General features: G+C 35.8%; 1 protein-coding gene across 2 annotated transcripts; it reads left to right on the forward strand.

Annotated features, from left to right (window-relative positions):
- The first annotated feature begins 9281 nt into the window (after nt 1-9281).
- On the forward strand, nt 9282-13585 carry LOC132294840 (uncharacterized). 2 transcript variants are annotated; one of them, XM_059792841.1, is made up of 6 exons: nt 9282-9680; nt 10035-10130; nt 10225-10443; nt 11641-11737; nt 12523-12585; nt 12680-13585. In XM_059792841.1, exons 1-6 carry the CDS (start codon nt 9342-9344, stop codon nt 12871-12873), a joined length of 1008 nt encoding a protein of 335 aa, XP_059648824.1. In that variant the 5' UTR covers nt 9282-9341; the 3' UTR covers nt 12874-13585. The 2 variants fall into 2 exon arrangements, with proteins under 2 accessions (XP_059648824.1, XP_059648825.1); XM_059792842.1 differs by having other exon boundaries at nt 9554-9685.
- The last annotated feature ends 2508 nt before the right edge of the window (nt 13586-16093 follow it).

Consider the following 16093-nt stretch of genomic DNA (forward strand, 5'->3'; position numbering starts at 1 on the left):
TATTTTTGGTTTTACATTTTTGCTAAGCAATGATAATGGAATTTGAAACCTGTTGGAGATGAAAGCATATGTTTAAAACTTTGTGTATAGAAGCAGCTGATATTTTTGAAAATAAAGAAAATTTGAGTTGAAATGATCATGTAGATTCAAATTAGTCTGTATAAATGTCTCAATTACATTCTCGCTGGATTTGACACTCTTTTAAGCTTCACAATGCACAGATGCACATTGGAAACTTAACTGTGAGGCATGCAACTTGATTGACCTTGACCTTGCCCTAGTTAATCTGATTTGATGAACCTGATAGATGAATATCTTTGGCATGATGTAAGTTGTCTAAAAAAAAAAAAAAAAAAAAAAAAAAAAAAAAAAAAAAAAAACTGAAAAGGAAAGAAAATAATGACCAGTTGACGTTCGTAGCCTTTCCAACTCGAGCTATTAAGCCCTAGGAGTGTCTCTACACTTAACACCCTAAAGCCATCTGGTTTGGGAGTTGTTGGCCTAACGCTTGCTACAAGGGTTGGTTAGAAAGCTTAAGGGACTTAAACATTGCACGGTCATTCAAAAAAATAAACTAGTAATAAACATGGTTCGTTAGAGTTCGTAGCCTTTCCAACTTGAGCTATTAAGCCCTATGGAGTGTCTCTACACTTAGCACCCTAAAGCCATCTGGTTTGGGAGTTGTTGGCCTAACGCTTGCTACATAGGTTGGTTAGAAAGCTTAAGGGACTTCAGCATTGCACAACCATTCTATTTTTCGCTTATGAGTTACAATAAATTGTCAACAAGCAACAAAAGTTGTCTTGTAAATAAAATCATGCCTTAGGGACCTCATTTAAAGGGGAATTTAATGATTTGAAAACTTGTGCTTTGGAATTGGAAAAGAAAGTAAAAGCCGCATGTTGAGAATCCAATTCACTTTCACTGAAGCTAGAGTTGATTTCCATTCAAGAGATGATAATTGAGTTATTTATATAGACTTTGATGTTGATGCATGTATGTGGAAATGTATTTAGCCAATTTTTGTATCAATGCTTCATATATGCAAGGTAGTTTTCCCAATGACCCCATCTCTAGTTTTTGTCTGTTTCAAGTTGTATTTGAGCTATGTATCTATCTCATTTTACCATGGATGATATTTTTGTAGTAGCATGCCCATGGTTGTCTTTTCATTAAGTTTTTCATTGTAGTTTTGCTAAGGGACTAGCAAAATGTAAGTTTGGGGGTGTGATAAGCGCTGAATACTGTATATTTAAGCGCCCTAAATTGCATTAGTTAAGTCCGTTGTTTGTTTAATTAAGTAGATTATCTTCATTTGTGTGTATGTATATATTTTCAGGTCCATTTGCCAAAAAAGGAGCAAAATCAAGGCTTTGTGGAGTTTTGGCCATCAAAAGGCACAAGGCTGAATTTCTGGCAGCAGTGGATCCTGAACTTTGCTCACCATTTTGACCTTCCTAACTCAAGAACTGGACTTTCCTTATAACATGAAAGATTTAGAGCTCTGAATCATCTTTCCAAATCTTCAAATGGTTTGTCATTCGGAGCTCGGAGCAGAGAGTTATGGCCTTGTTACCAGAGGCGCGCAGAACTGCCTGGCAGCAATGAAATTCTGCCTTAATCTTCATTTTCGACCAACTATCCTTGAGAATTGGATCTCTACTAAAACATGAAATATTTAGAGCTCTGAATTAGCTTTCTAAATCTTCAAACGGTTCATCATTCGGAGTTCGGAGCGCAAAGTTATGGCTGTTTAACCGAAGTAGGTCTGGGCGGAGCAAGGCAAGAATGGAGCATTCTGCTCCAATTTCGAGTGCTCGAGCCCTTATTTCGAGTGCTCGAACTTAGGGCAGAATTGCATCCGGAAATGACCCATTTTCAGCCACTTGCATCTTGGGTTCCTCAATTCTAATTTCCCTCTTTAATGGTTGGTTGGAGATGTTGGTTGGTGGGGGTTTCTAGAGCCTTATCTCTAGAAGATAAGAGAGGGAAGCCACACAATATGATTGAGCTTCATTCTACAAGATTAGAGGAGAGAGAAGGGAGCAAGAAAGAGAGTTCTCCAAGCTTGAAGAAGGGAGCACGAAAATGGAGGAGGTCTTCAAGCTTCTTCTTCATTCTAAGGCTCCAATGGGTAACTAACTCTTCTTCTAGGGAGGTGATGAAGTCCCTCCCTTGTAAGCATGTTCTAGTGTAGATTTTATTTTGGGATTTCAATGTATAACCTATGGTCTTTTCATGGTCTAGAGCATTTTGCTTCTTGTAATGGATCTTCATGTATTTTAATGATTATTGTTGAATTAATTATCTATCTTAGATGGTTTATTCTTTTAATCATAGTGCTTGCACTCTCATGGTGACAATGGTAGTGAGATCATGGAATAGTTTTAATGGCATGAAGTTAGAGAAATTTGATAGTCCATTGCTTAGGTTCCCCCTTTGATGGTCTATTCTTGATTCCTAACTTTATGTGCTTTTATCATTCAATTAAGGGCTTGATAATCTTTGGCTTAGGGAGCATGTTGAAGACTACACCCTAGTTTAGGTAGTTTAAGCATGTATTTCTTTGATGGATTATTCTTGTTTTTTATTCAATGACCCTCTTGAGGATATTATAGCAACCAAGGGTTGTTATGTATCATGACCATCGTTTATGTTGATTTCCCGAATTTAAATTTAGCCTAGCATGTGTATAGGGATGGAGACGGATTCACTTCCTTAGTTTTTCTTACTCGTATCTTATCTCGCTTCAATTATTGTAAGTTTCTATTTCATGCACTTCACATATTCAATTTAGTGACAAACAAACAACTCCTTATTTCCCCTTCATCATTCTAAGAACGATTCTAGACATTTAGGTTGCCTTAGACTAGCGCAGTCCCAGTGGTTCGACTTACCCGACCAATAGCCCTATTTTACAATGATTCGTGTTATTGCGAAGGTTGATGTATGATTGACCAACCGATCAGTTATCCTGGTGCTCTAGCAATATGCGTAGTACTGCAGCTAAGTCAATTACAAAGTCTATTTCTCGACTAGGTAGTAACCCTGGAATCTTTTAAAAAAACATCCAAAAATTCATGTACAATTGGTATGTTATCCAATGACACAGTAATCTCCTCCCAGGTACTGTTCCCGAGTTCAGATTTTTTTTTTTGTATTTATATTTTTTTATCATGCCTTGGTCTTGGATGACCAGACCTTTATAGGTTAGGCCTTGATCTTGGTCTCTGATGACCATACTTTTGTCAGTTAGGCCCTGGTATTGGTCTTTGATGACCATACTTTTGTCTATTAGGCCCTGGTATTGGTCTCTGATGACCAGACTTAGGGTGGCCAGGCACTGGTCTTGGATAACTGAGCCGTTGTAGACTTTAGGCAATCAATCCTTAGTCTTGGTTGACTAGGCCTTGGTTTCGGATGACCAAGCCTTGATTTATGATAACCAGAGGTTATACCCTTTTGATCTAACTTTTACTATTAGAATTGTTTTCTCTTTTTAGAGTCATATTTAGATCTATTTAACCATTGATGTCTCGACCCTTTAATAAGGGAAGTAGTTGTTCCTACTCCTTCGGTAAGGGGTTTGTAATATGTTCAAGTTCCACTAAGCTTGCCCCATTGATAAGGGAAATAATAATTTCGAGCTTCACTCAGCCCGCCCTTTTAATAAAGGGTTAATTTTTATGAATTTCACCTGACTCGCACCATTTAATAAGGGAATGTTTTGCCCAAACTTTATAAGCTTGCCCTTTAATAAGGGAATAGGCATTTTTTTTTATTAGTTCAGTGAACTTGCCATTTAATAAGGGAGTCAAAGTATTTCACTTTCGTGGACTTATCCTTTATATTTGCCCTGCTTTGTGGCTATGGTGGTAGTGACCTGTCAGATTTGAAGTGTGGTGGTTGCCATCGCGTTGCACCAAAAGTTTGCAAAGAGATGAACTAAGAGTGTGAGTGTGCAATGTGGTCAAGTTTTAAATTTATAAATGCCACTACTACCTCTAACTAAAAATATAACTAGGGTGAGTAAGGATCGTCCCAAGGGATTGGTGGGTCGTGTTATTATGGAAATAAGATTAGGGTTAGTAGGTCGAGTGATCAAAATATGGTTGGTTTGGTTGATTAAACTACAATTAAGACTAAACAAGCTCAATATAAAATAAGTAATTAAAGGATAGAGAAAACAAGAGAGAGAGGTCTTGGGACTTAGAGATCACCACTAAGCATCACCTTTTTATACACTCAATTCATAATTAATGAGGGGGAAAACATATGTTGCAACAATAGTGAGTGTGTGTGGTTGTTTCAACAAGTATGGATGACCAATTAAGTATATATTATCTAAACAACACAATGAATAGCACAATATATCAAACTAAGCCATTAATCCTTCTTTTAAGCTCACAATCCAAACATATCACATGATTAGAGAAATATACTACTTACATTCATAAGTATGGAACATCAAATAACAAGCATGGATTGTCCTCCCATTTAACAACTAAGGTAACTATACTACATCTAAGCTAATGACATGAAAATTAAACTAATTAAACTAAAGGAGAGGCACAATCTATCAAAAAATGAGTATGAACCATCAAATAAACCACAAGAGCATTCTATTAAGCACTATGTCTTGACAATCTCTAGATCCATAGCATCAACACTCATAGACATGCATTAACAACACAAGAGCTAGAGATAAACACATGAACATCTATTTTAGCATACATAGACATATGGATAAAATGAAATGATCAATTGGAAGAATTAAACCACGCAAATAATTGAATAAACAAGATCTATGTATATAAAAATGTCAAAACATGTATTACAACACAAATCTCCTCAAAAATGCATAAATCAAGGTAAAAAAAGCATACTTAGGGCTAACTCTAGCCCCAAGAGGATGTCTAGCCACTCATGGATGGTGTCCTCTAACACTCAAGGGCTATCTCCATGGTAGAAATGCTCTTCTTCTTGAGGTAGATGGAAGACTGTCCAAGAATGTGTCTCTAACCTCTTCTTCTCTTTTCTTCCTCTCTAAGAATGATATCAAATGTTGTATCTAAAAAAACATATATGTAAAAGTGGCTCATAATCCTTATATAGGTAGCTTAAATGTCACACCCAATGGTCTAGGCTCATACACAAGGGCTCCTCCAATGATTGCACCGTGAGACAACTTTTAATGAGTTGGAAATTGATTTAATTCGCACTTGAGAGGGTTCGATCGATTGAACCTATGCTGAGATCGATCGAACTTGACTGAGATCTATCAAACTTTGGCTGGATCAATCCTCCCATGGCGGCGCCTATTTGGATAAAGACAAATTTGAGATATTTTGGGAAAGAGACAAAAGTAGTAGGTGGGGTGGTACAACAGGATAAGATGAAATCTTTTCGATCGATCTGATAAATGTTGGATCGATCAAACATTGTGAGATCTTTGGATAAGGACAAAAGAACTTAGATCCATCTTGGAGTGCAAAGATCGATCTATGTCAAATCGATCGAAGAAATTCTGTGATCGATCGAACTTTGCTGAACTTCCACCACTTACTTCATTTTGCTTCCACTTTGCCCCTTTCTTTCATTTATCTCAAGATTGATTTAATTATGCTCTTATTTGGCTAAATTAGCTTATTTTGGGGATAAGTGCCTGAAAACATAAATAACATGAAATCAATCTAAAGTAGGAAAATAAGATAGATAAAGGTCCTAGAATACCTAAGCTTAATGGGTTTAAATGCACACTTTTCAGTGCTCATCAAAGTGCATGTGACCAAGCTTGGTTCGTGGTAGAATAAACCATCATTAGTGCTCGATGGTTAAAAATCTCATGGGACCACCTTGGACACGGTGGACTCATTGATTGTAGAAACTTCATTGGACTTGGAGTCATTCTTAGTGTGTAGAGATTTACCAGGCTATGGTTTCGGAGGATCGAACATTGGTCTTAAACAACTAGTGCCCCCGAGGGGTTGCTGGGGGAGAAAGACCAGAAACCTGGCTAGCTCGATATACCAAGGTTGGTACGTCAGTTTTTTAAACCTTGTCATTATATGTAGATTGACGATTGATATCGTGTGATCCACTATTCTGCCCCCAGTATGATGGTGGGATCTTGTGTAACCCATTATATAGACGTTTATACAGTGGACGGGATGTCTGGTGCTGTAACAATTTATAGCTGTCTAAGACGTTAGATTGTGTTAGAAATGATTACTGAAAATTAACCTATAATGAATTATTGATCCAAAATTCTGCATAATCTGGAGTAGATGGGCATTTTCTACAAGGGAAGAGAGGAAACGATCGGCGTCTGGTAGGTGGAGGCTTGGTGTCCAACGATCTGCTTGATGGCTGGTGGATGGGGGCGTGGTGCTCCATGTCTGACAGATAATGGTCTGGTGACCATTAGTTGAGTACCTTGTTGGGTCCAATAATCGCCCTTGACTTAGGAACCTCCTTGGGAATACAGACCTCATTGGAAATGGGATCTTGAGGGACATTGGACCTCATTGGAGGTGAGGGCCTCAATACATTCTTGGGTGTAGAAGGCCACCCTGATTTCACGATCGGGTGGAGTAATGAGACTCCGTTGCTAGAGACATTCTCAATGGCAGATGCTTTACTAGTAGGTAGAGACCCCCTTATTGGTAGTGATTTCCTTGGTGGGTGGAGACCCACTCGTTTATGTAAGTGCGGAAGGACCAGGCCTTAGCCTTCGACGATCAGGCCTTGGTAGTTGGCTTCTGCTAGATAGGAGACAATGTTTGGTCTTAGGCGACCAAACCTCAGTAGTGAGGGGATCGAGCATCGCTTGATGGAAGACACCACATTGGACTACCTAGGTTGATATGCCAAATTTTGACTATTGTCATCGTACACTGGGTGGCATCACGCACCCTACTATTTTGCCTCCAATATGATGGACGGGGAATCATGATGTAGAGACCTGTCCTTATATAAGAACGAGGAAACCGTTGTCAACGGATGGCTTTGGGATGGTTTCCATGACCGGAAATCTTCGTCTTGCCATCCGAACCAAGTTGCGTTAGAATTATTATTGTTTCAGGGAACTAATCGTTCCCACAGACGGCGTCAGCCGTTGATGCAAAATCCTTGCGACTCAGATTGACGGCATTTACCTGCAAAACAAAGGGACGTCACCTCGAATGGCACCGGTGGGGTGTCGGCCGAGGACCCTCCGATGATCAATTTAGTACTTGTAATCATATCACAGAATAATTATGTATTCAATATTTAGGGGTTTTTTCTCATACTTTCTTTAATGGCTCGATACCCTATTTATGGTTGTCGATTGGAATCAAATTGGTTCAGCCGATGTCGATGGTTGAGATCTCCCTTATCATCAATAACGGGATCTTGAGTTGATGAAGTTGGTTACGATATTAAGGTTTACCTTATCCCCTTAGTTAGTTGAACGACAATAACTATATATCCTCAAGTTGAAGAAGAATAGCGGCGAGTCAACCCTAGGGTTACTTTTTTCCTATCAATGGCAATAAACACACGTACTTATAATATATATATATATATATATATATATATATATATATATATATATATATATATATACAACAATTTGTATGGTAATAATAATTTGATTATGTCCCATTCTATAAAAAAGAAAAGAAAAGAAAAGAAAGAATTTTCTATATTGAAACTCATAAACTTGTTTATTTTATTATTATATTATTTTTGGGCTCGTGTGCATACATGGTAGACTCTGTTAAGCTCAATCTAAATAACCAAAATTTTAATTCATGGGTGCAATCAACTCTCACATTCTCTAAAATAACTTTGAAGATTTCTTAAAATATGACATGGTTTTTGATATTGTTGGGACATAATTATTTTCAAAGTTATAAGTCTTAAAAGAAGTTTTATCAAGAGAACAAGAAATGCAATTGAGGTATTGGATGTTATAAAAATATTAGGTTATTGTTTTCCAAATGCTTGGATTGCATATAGACTATTATTGAATATTCCAGGTATAATTGTATTTGTTGAGATAAGCTTTTCAAAGTTAAGTTAATCAAATCTTATCTACGGTCGATAATATGTTAGAGAAACTTAATTGAAGTACTTTAATTGACAATTTTGCATCACTTTTATTTTGATGTGAAATTGAATTTTGATTTTTGTGACTAAGTTGTGTTGAATATTTCTTTTAATTTTTTGATGTAAACTGGATCGTGCTCTTTATAAAGTACCAATATCGATTTTTGTTTTGTATGTTTTCAACATTAATATATTTTGTATTTATCGTCTAATTTTAATGAAAATTTCACATTCTTATAAATTTTTGGTGTGTGCGAAATCTTATGTATAAAGGGTCTTACATTTGAAAGTTCGCCTAAGACCTCTCAAAATTTTGAGTGTCAGGCCAGCCCTGCCGCAAAATAATTAGGTTTTTTATAGTTTTGGATGCTTATGTGTATTTTTTTTTTATTAACTAAGCACCATGTCAGCATGCTATATCAGCCGTCACATAAATTCATGACATGTACCTCGAAATTTATTCGCGACATGTAGACTCTTTTGTAATTTCATCTTAGGAGAGAAAAGAAATAGAGCAGCTGAGGATAATAGTGGAGCATCCTAAGTCACACAATATTTCTCAATGGGTGTCGCTCTTACGCTCTTAGTGCACTTTCGTTTTTACGTTCTGCGCATGCTCTGCCTCAAATTCTCATTATTTATGGGTTAATTCCGCCGCTCTCACACTTCCGTTCTCACTCTTGCTTCATGTAACTTAAAGGGCACCAATATCAGTTCCCTATTTGAAATATGATAATTATATTGAGATAACTAAAAATAAAAAGATAGGACAACATGGGAGGGAGGGAGCAGTAGTTATCTTAATTTATTCGTTAAAATTCATTCAATATTTCATCAATTAATATTCTGAGTCTTTTATTTTTTTTTTTTAACTATAAGTGTTTTCAAAGTTATTTATTGCTCGTTGCAAGTGATTCGTTATTTATGAATATATTGATGGCACTTTCATAATCCAAGTTGAGCTCGATTTTAAATTTCAAACCCAATATTAAGCTCGATTTTAGTTCAAGACTGATAAACGATGAATAATTGATTATAGTTCCAAATGGAGTAAAATTTTACTCTATTATACCAAAAATAAAAAAAAATAAAAAAAAAGGGGGTTATTTTAAGGCCGAATGAATTGATAATGAACTGTTCTTAAAATATAAAGTCAAACTCGATTTTGACAAATAAACCATTTATTTCCATTTTTGTTTAAACCAAAGATAAAAGATAATCTCAGCTTCTCCTTCAAGTCCAAATGAATGGCCAATAGCTTCGCAATTGAAAACCAAAACCCTAAGTCCTGTCTTAACAAAATGATTCTTCATCCACTATGTTCATTCATCCCTTGTAGTCGCAACCTTTGCTGCACTTCCAATCAAACTTCACTTGCTAATAAATTCACAATCTTCAACAACAATGTCCAACAAAAGTCCAATTCTTCTCAGACCCCTCAAGAATCAAACCTAAAACTCCCTGAATCCTTGTGTGCCCACACAAGATTCTGCTCTTGTGGAAGAAGACATTTCATTGAAGCACTTGGTACCACTTTCTTATCAGTCCCTCCTTCCAATGCTTCCCAGTTGCACCCTGATCCCACTGTACTGTACATCTCTCTCTCTATATAATTATATACTACGTATATATATATATATTACATACTATATTATATGGGTATTTTTCATACCATGTGAAGAAGTCAAAACAAATGTGCAATTTTATTTATTTATTTTTAAAAAAAAAAAAATTTGACCCATAGTTACACAACATGTCACTGGTGCCACTCGAACTCTCAACATCCCCTTTTGTGGGAGGAGAGAGGCTCGCTCAAGTAGTTTTCTTAGAGTTAATTTTCTCTTAACTTGATTTCTTGGTGTATTGGGTAGTACTTACATGAGTAAATTGGAGTGATTGTGGAATGGAAGTGACATGTTCTATATACATTCATTATACAGGCCATGTTGAAGAGGGTTCACCCTCCTAGGCCAGATTGGTATGAGGAATTCTATGCGTCAGTGTTGGATTCGAGCATGAAATCTTATGAGAAAGAGGTTAGTGATCATTTAGGATCAATTGATTCGGACCCAGATGGGTATTAATTCTAAGTTTTAGTGCATTTCTAAGCTGTGCCTGTTATTTGGTAAGATTGCAGGTTATAAGTCACAGCTCTTTTCTAATTTGAGGGGAAAGGCTCAGAATGTGTTGGAAATTGGCATTGGGACAGGTCCTAATCTCAGATATTATGCGGCTGATGCCGGTGTCAACGTGTTTGGCATTGATCCCAACAGAAAGATGGAAAAGTATGCTCGGGCCGCGGCACTTGCTGCTGGATTACCTCCCACAAATTTTGAATTTAAACTAGCGGTAAGTTTCTCTTCAGTATGGCTTTACTTATTATTGAACTCCCACAAAGTGTTAATTATGAAACTTACTTAAAATTATGTATTTGGAAGCAAAACAACCTTTTAGTTGACTGGATTAGAAATGCTCAATAAGTTCTTTGTCTAGATGGTGTTATCAGCAAAGGTTATCGATGAGGTAGTAACACAAGTCATGACACTGGCATTTAGCATGTGTTGTGTCTGACACTTTTGGTTGGATGTGATCCTAAATAAGTCATCTAATAATTCAATTTTATTATATTATTGCTTCAAAATGAAATGAAATACTTATGTTAGAATCTATGTTACATGAAGTCATCCTTTTACTCTAGAAAATAAAATAAAATATTAAATAACATGAATATTTAGCAATGTCCATGTGTCTTTCTGTTTGAAGATTTGACACATTCAACGCATGGATAATACTCGTACTTGAGTCAACATAGGCATGTGGCATGCTGTTGTAGAGAAAACAAAGTTGCAAGGGATTACTATCATGTAATGACTTTCAGCTCTGGGATATTCAGTATGGTGCTTCTGAGGCTTTTTAGGTAGTGTGATTGGCATTATAGACCTCAACTTAAAGTGTTGGACCTGTTTCTGTATTTGCAGACTAAACCAAGACGATAAGAGGAATGTTTTCTAGGAATTACGTAACGTAGCTTCTCTATCTGAAGTAAATACAATGTTCTTAGTAACTCAATTACTTTGTCTTCCTCAGCAGGCCTAGTTTTACCATACTTCTACTTCCAGTGCGAGAATAACTAAATAATTTTGGAAATATTTTTTATAGGGTTGCTTCATTGAGATGACTGTTCTTAGATGTTTTCGGTGATTAGATCATTAGAAAGGGTTTGATCGTTTTTAATCCATGTAGCAACAACACGGGCTCCATCCTTGAAAGTAAAAAAAACAATTTTAGGAATTTTGAAGTTTCAAGTATCTGTAGGATAAGTTTTGTATCAGACATCTTTGGTAATAGATTTGTGAAGGTACTATTCTGGTAGCAGTGATTCAGTCCTGTTCTTTTTGTGGAGGCATTATAAGTCATATCTTACTCATACAGTATTAAATTAAACTATTTGTTTGTTTCTTTATATTATTTATATTTTAGTCAAGAAAGTGTTTAAAATTAAGAGGTTGATATTCTCTAAAAATTGATGGTCTTGAATTTGTGCAGGTTGCAGAGGCTTTACCCTTAAGTGATGCTTCAGTTGATGCGGTCGTTGGAACTCTTGTACTATGTTCTGTTGCAGATGTTAATATGACTCTGAAAGGTATATAAGCTACTATGGTTTCATCTTATTTAGTCAACTTGTCATGTTGAAGTTCATATAGGGACCTCAGATTCACAAAGAGACCGCTGAAAGAGTGAAAGTAAGCTTACTGTATTATTTCCATACATTTTTCAGTAAGCTTTATGATCTGATTTGTGAAGTTGAGAAATAATGAATCAGTTCTTGTGCTCTTTGGTAGTTCCATTAGCTTTTAAAGAATGCAGACATTGAGGAATAACTTGCTGTATGTTTTAAACTTCTGAATGAGGCTCCCAAAGTGTAAAAGGACTTCATTAATTGAGTAAAACATTTAGAATGTGTTAGGGTGCCTAATGTAAATGAACTATCCGATTGTAATTTTTTCGGAATCTGAAGGCACACTGCCGGGAACACGTAAAAATGATAATAAATTCTTGAAATGAAGCCAATTATAAAATCTTAAATATGAACTTACAGATGTTTTTACTTAATTCAAACGCCATTTTAATTATAATTTAATGATTCCAATTCCAAGGGGCTTCAGAAAGCCCCTTTAGTGCTAGTCAATTACCTGAGTTGGTTGAACTAATAATGACTTCAACTACCCAAACCCGAACTGTTTGTAAACTAGCCAATAATCTGAGCTACTTTTTTTATTTTTATTTTCTTTTTTCCATATTTTCTGTTGAATGTAGCAAAAATTCAAGATCTAACCAAGCCATTTTTATATGGAGACATAATTTTTATACATATTAATGGTTCGAAATCTGAGCTGCTAATATTCAACATTTACCAATTTGCTTCAGAGGTTAGGAGGGTGCTTAGACCGGGTGGGCTTTACATATTTGTGGAGCATGTAGCTGCAAAAGGTATTCAAGTGGAAACTCATTTTTCCTTCACCGCCCATTGCTAAGCTAGTTCAAATTGAAATTAATGGATGTGTTTTTCGTTGTTGGCTGCTAGATGGAACAATTCTCAAATTTTTTCAGGGTGTTCTTGATCCCATTCAGCAGACAGTTGCCGATGGGTGTCACCTCACCAGGAAAACAGGGAAGAGTATATCTGAAGCAGGGTTTTCGCGCGTTGACATCAACATGGCTTTCTTGTCCAGTGCCTCGCTTATAAACCCTCATGTGTATGGAATTGCTTTCAAGTAGGGCCGAAATCGAAGCAATGGTGTAATTCTTGTTAACCTTGTGGTTTGGAGCCAAAAGAGCAATGTTGTTGTAGCTTTTGATGGCCAGCTCAAAAGTGTTGTGCACCTTAAGGTATTAATGCAATCATGAAGTTTGACTTTGGGTGCTTGTGGAGGTTATGGCTTCTTCCCAGTCATAATATAAGTTTCTTGCCATCAAATGGTAGGTGGAATTGCTTTGTCAAGATGAACTGCATTTAAATGAATAGTGGTTGGTGGAATAGCTTTGTCAAGATGAACTGCATTAAAATGTATATGGCTTATCTGTATCAGTATTTCTGGCTTGTCTCCATGAGAAAGTTTTTGGTTGAATACTCATTTCGAAAAATAATTTTCCGTTGGTTCACGTGGCATTCAACCACCGGCCATTAGGGCTTACACCGGGACATTCCTAGCCTCGATTTCCCAGCATTGTGATGCAGTGATTTTATGATAGAATGATTTTGAGCATTATAAAATCCATTATTCCACGTTTGTCTCACCTCTGTGAAGTTCTGCAAGGAAACGATCGGAGGACTTAATCCGAGCATTACTTTGTACAAACGGTTGATTTCAGATTTATATTTGCATTATGATTTACTTTGCACAAAATGGTAGTGTTGATCTAAAAATTAAGTGGGAGCTTTCTTGTGGATTTTTTTGGGGGCTTTTGATTTTGATTTTGATTTATTCAAGTGAAGGGTGTATTAGGGATTCTCTCTACTTGGAGGTGAATTGTTGTTGACTGAAAAGACTTGTGTCTATATAATATTATATATATAATCTCTGGAAATCTTGTGATTCTAGATTTTAGCACTTAGTTGTATTTAATAGGAAACAGATAATTGAAATGATTGAACGGTTGTTGGACAAGTGGTGTGTACAGAAGTTTCAAGTTGAGATGCTTATTCTTTTTTAACATTGTGTTTGCTTATGAGCATAGTTGCAAACACTGGACCAATCAAATCCTTTTATGGTAAATCATCACTGATCAGTTAGTACATAATGACCAATTAGCAGCACCTATCTTGAAATTAAAAACTGCTTTCCCAGCTATAACACTATATTAATTTTTACTTTCTTATCATAAGATTTAAATTTTGAGTCAATTTTAAACATTAAAAATTTATACAATTGTCCCCGAGTCATGATATTCAGATACAGATACAGACTCACTAGTTAGTCGTATTTGTCAAAGTGAAATAATAAAGGTCATTGATGGTTCGAAGTAGGCCTAAAACGAGATCCACCTATAATTGATTTTCTTTAACAAATAGGCTTAACTAGTAGATCTTAATATCATTTTTTATTGACACCTTGCAATGCCGACAAAAATGAGGAAAGTGTAAAGTGATTGACCCCACACACTCTATTCACTCTCCACTCTCACAATTGATGCGGTCATGTCGGCAATTGTGGTATTGCTCTTGGGCTACAAGAAAACTGGTCAAAAATAAAAACTTCTAACCACCATAATCATTTTGAAGAAAATCTTTTATGCTCTGGCATCTCTCTCTCTCTCCCTCTCTCTCTCTCTCGTGTAGTCTATATTTATATACCATTATATGTTACGAAAAACAAGTGACTCGTTTTTCAAATGTATAATAGTTTTTTTATTTTCTATGGTGATCTTATGAATATTTCAATTATATTATTTTCTATGTTCTAAAAAAGACTATTTAAAAGCCCTTTTGTCATTTTAGTCCAAATGGTTGGTCTAATCGATTAGATCCATTGGATGTAATAAAGTGAGTCTAATCGATTAGATTCAAAATACGTAATGAAATTCGACTAATAATTTTTGTAAAAATTAAGTAATTATGTAACATATTTTATAAAATACTCCATAATGTGTTTCAAAGGAGGGAATAGCTACTAGCCTACTACTACATATTATATATTTAAAATAATAATAATAATAAAAAGTGTGCAAAAGGGGGTGTCTTCGAAAAAAAGAAGGGAATACTGGAAATAACTACAAATACGATAAAGAAGAGGGAGTTAATGGGAAGAGTCCATAGATAATCGCGCTCTCCCCGACATATTAGGGTTTTCAACTTGGTGAGCTTGCACACATTTCCTCCAATGCCCTTTCAGTCGCTCCTACACTCGCAGTCTTCTTCACCGAACGTAAGCACAGTCGCACAGAAACCCAATTATCTCTCTCTATATGTGCATATATGCATATATATTATATCTGTGTATGGCCTTTGATGGGAGAGTGAAAAAACTTTGTTAATTTTTCATGCCCTAGTTTTACAGTTGTCGCATTTTGTTTTTGGTCGAACTTCAAACTAAGACAGTCTTCAAATTTTTTGATTTCTGATTTTGCTGTAGGTGTATTGCTGAGAATTTTCTGTTTCTAGGCTTCTTTCGTATATATAGTTTTTTAAATAAAATAATAGGAATTTGTTGCTTCAAATTTGGGGCTGCTGTTATTCTTAGATGGACTATAATCGTATGCGACTCATTTTTTATTTTTTATTTTAATTTTATCCTTTGATACCTATCATTGATATTGTTGTTGTTGTGGTTGCTGCTGTTGCAGCTATTGTTGATGCTGGTGATGTTTAGAAGTGCTGACTTTTTCTTGAACATTTGCAGTTGTAAACCAAGGTTATTTGATTCCCTTCCATTTACTATGTGTGGTCGTAGAACCCTTTTGATTGAAGTTCTGATATTTAATGTTTCATGGCATTTTGTTAATTTTATTGTATGCACCACATGCTTGGATTCTCTATTACTTTCATAATTTTTAGTTGCCCTTTTACTTAGCTTTCTTGTTTTTGTATTATTTTCTCTAAGTTTGATGGATTAGTTGATTTACGCAATGATAATGGTAGGTACTGCACATGTTGCCAACCATGTGTTATTGTTGAAATGCACAGGCGTAAGGGGACCATAATGGTGCCGTTACGGTCCATTGTGGCGCCAATAACAACCCGGGTGAATATTTATAATCCTATTTCAGCCATTTTTTCAATTTTGTAGCTTTGGGCATTGGAGTCCTAGGGAACCAGAATATGACTGTATATTTAACTCAGAAACATCGTCTATAGGATTTAACTTTTGGTCTTAATCAAGGCTCTTGAATATTCCACTTTGATGGAAAGTTAAAAAATTTGTTTATTTTTTCTCCCTTATTTATTTAGAATATATTTATCAGCTCTAACTTTAATCTTTGTTTGAAGTCAAATCACAAA

Source organism: Cornus florida, unplaced genomic scaffold (assembly GCF_030987335.1).
Source record: "Cornus florida cultivar Cherokee Brave unplaced genomic scaffold, ASM3098733v1 CherokeeBrave_3.0.0_Hap2_Chr02, whole genome shotgun sequence".
Taxonomy (NCBI): domain Eukaryota; kingdom Viridiplantae; phylum Streptophyta; class Magnoliopsida; order Cornales; family Cornaceae; genus Cornus; species Cornus florida.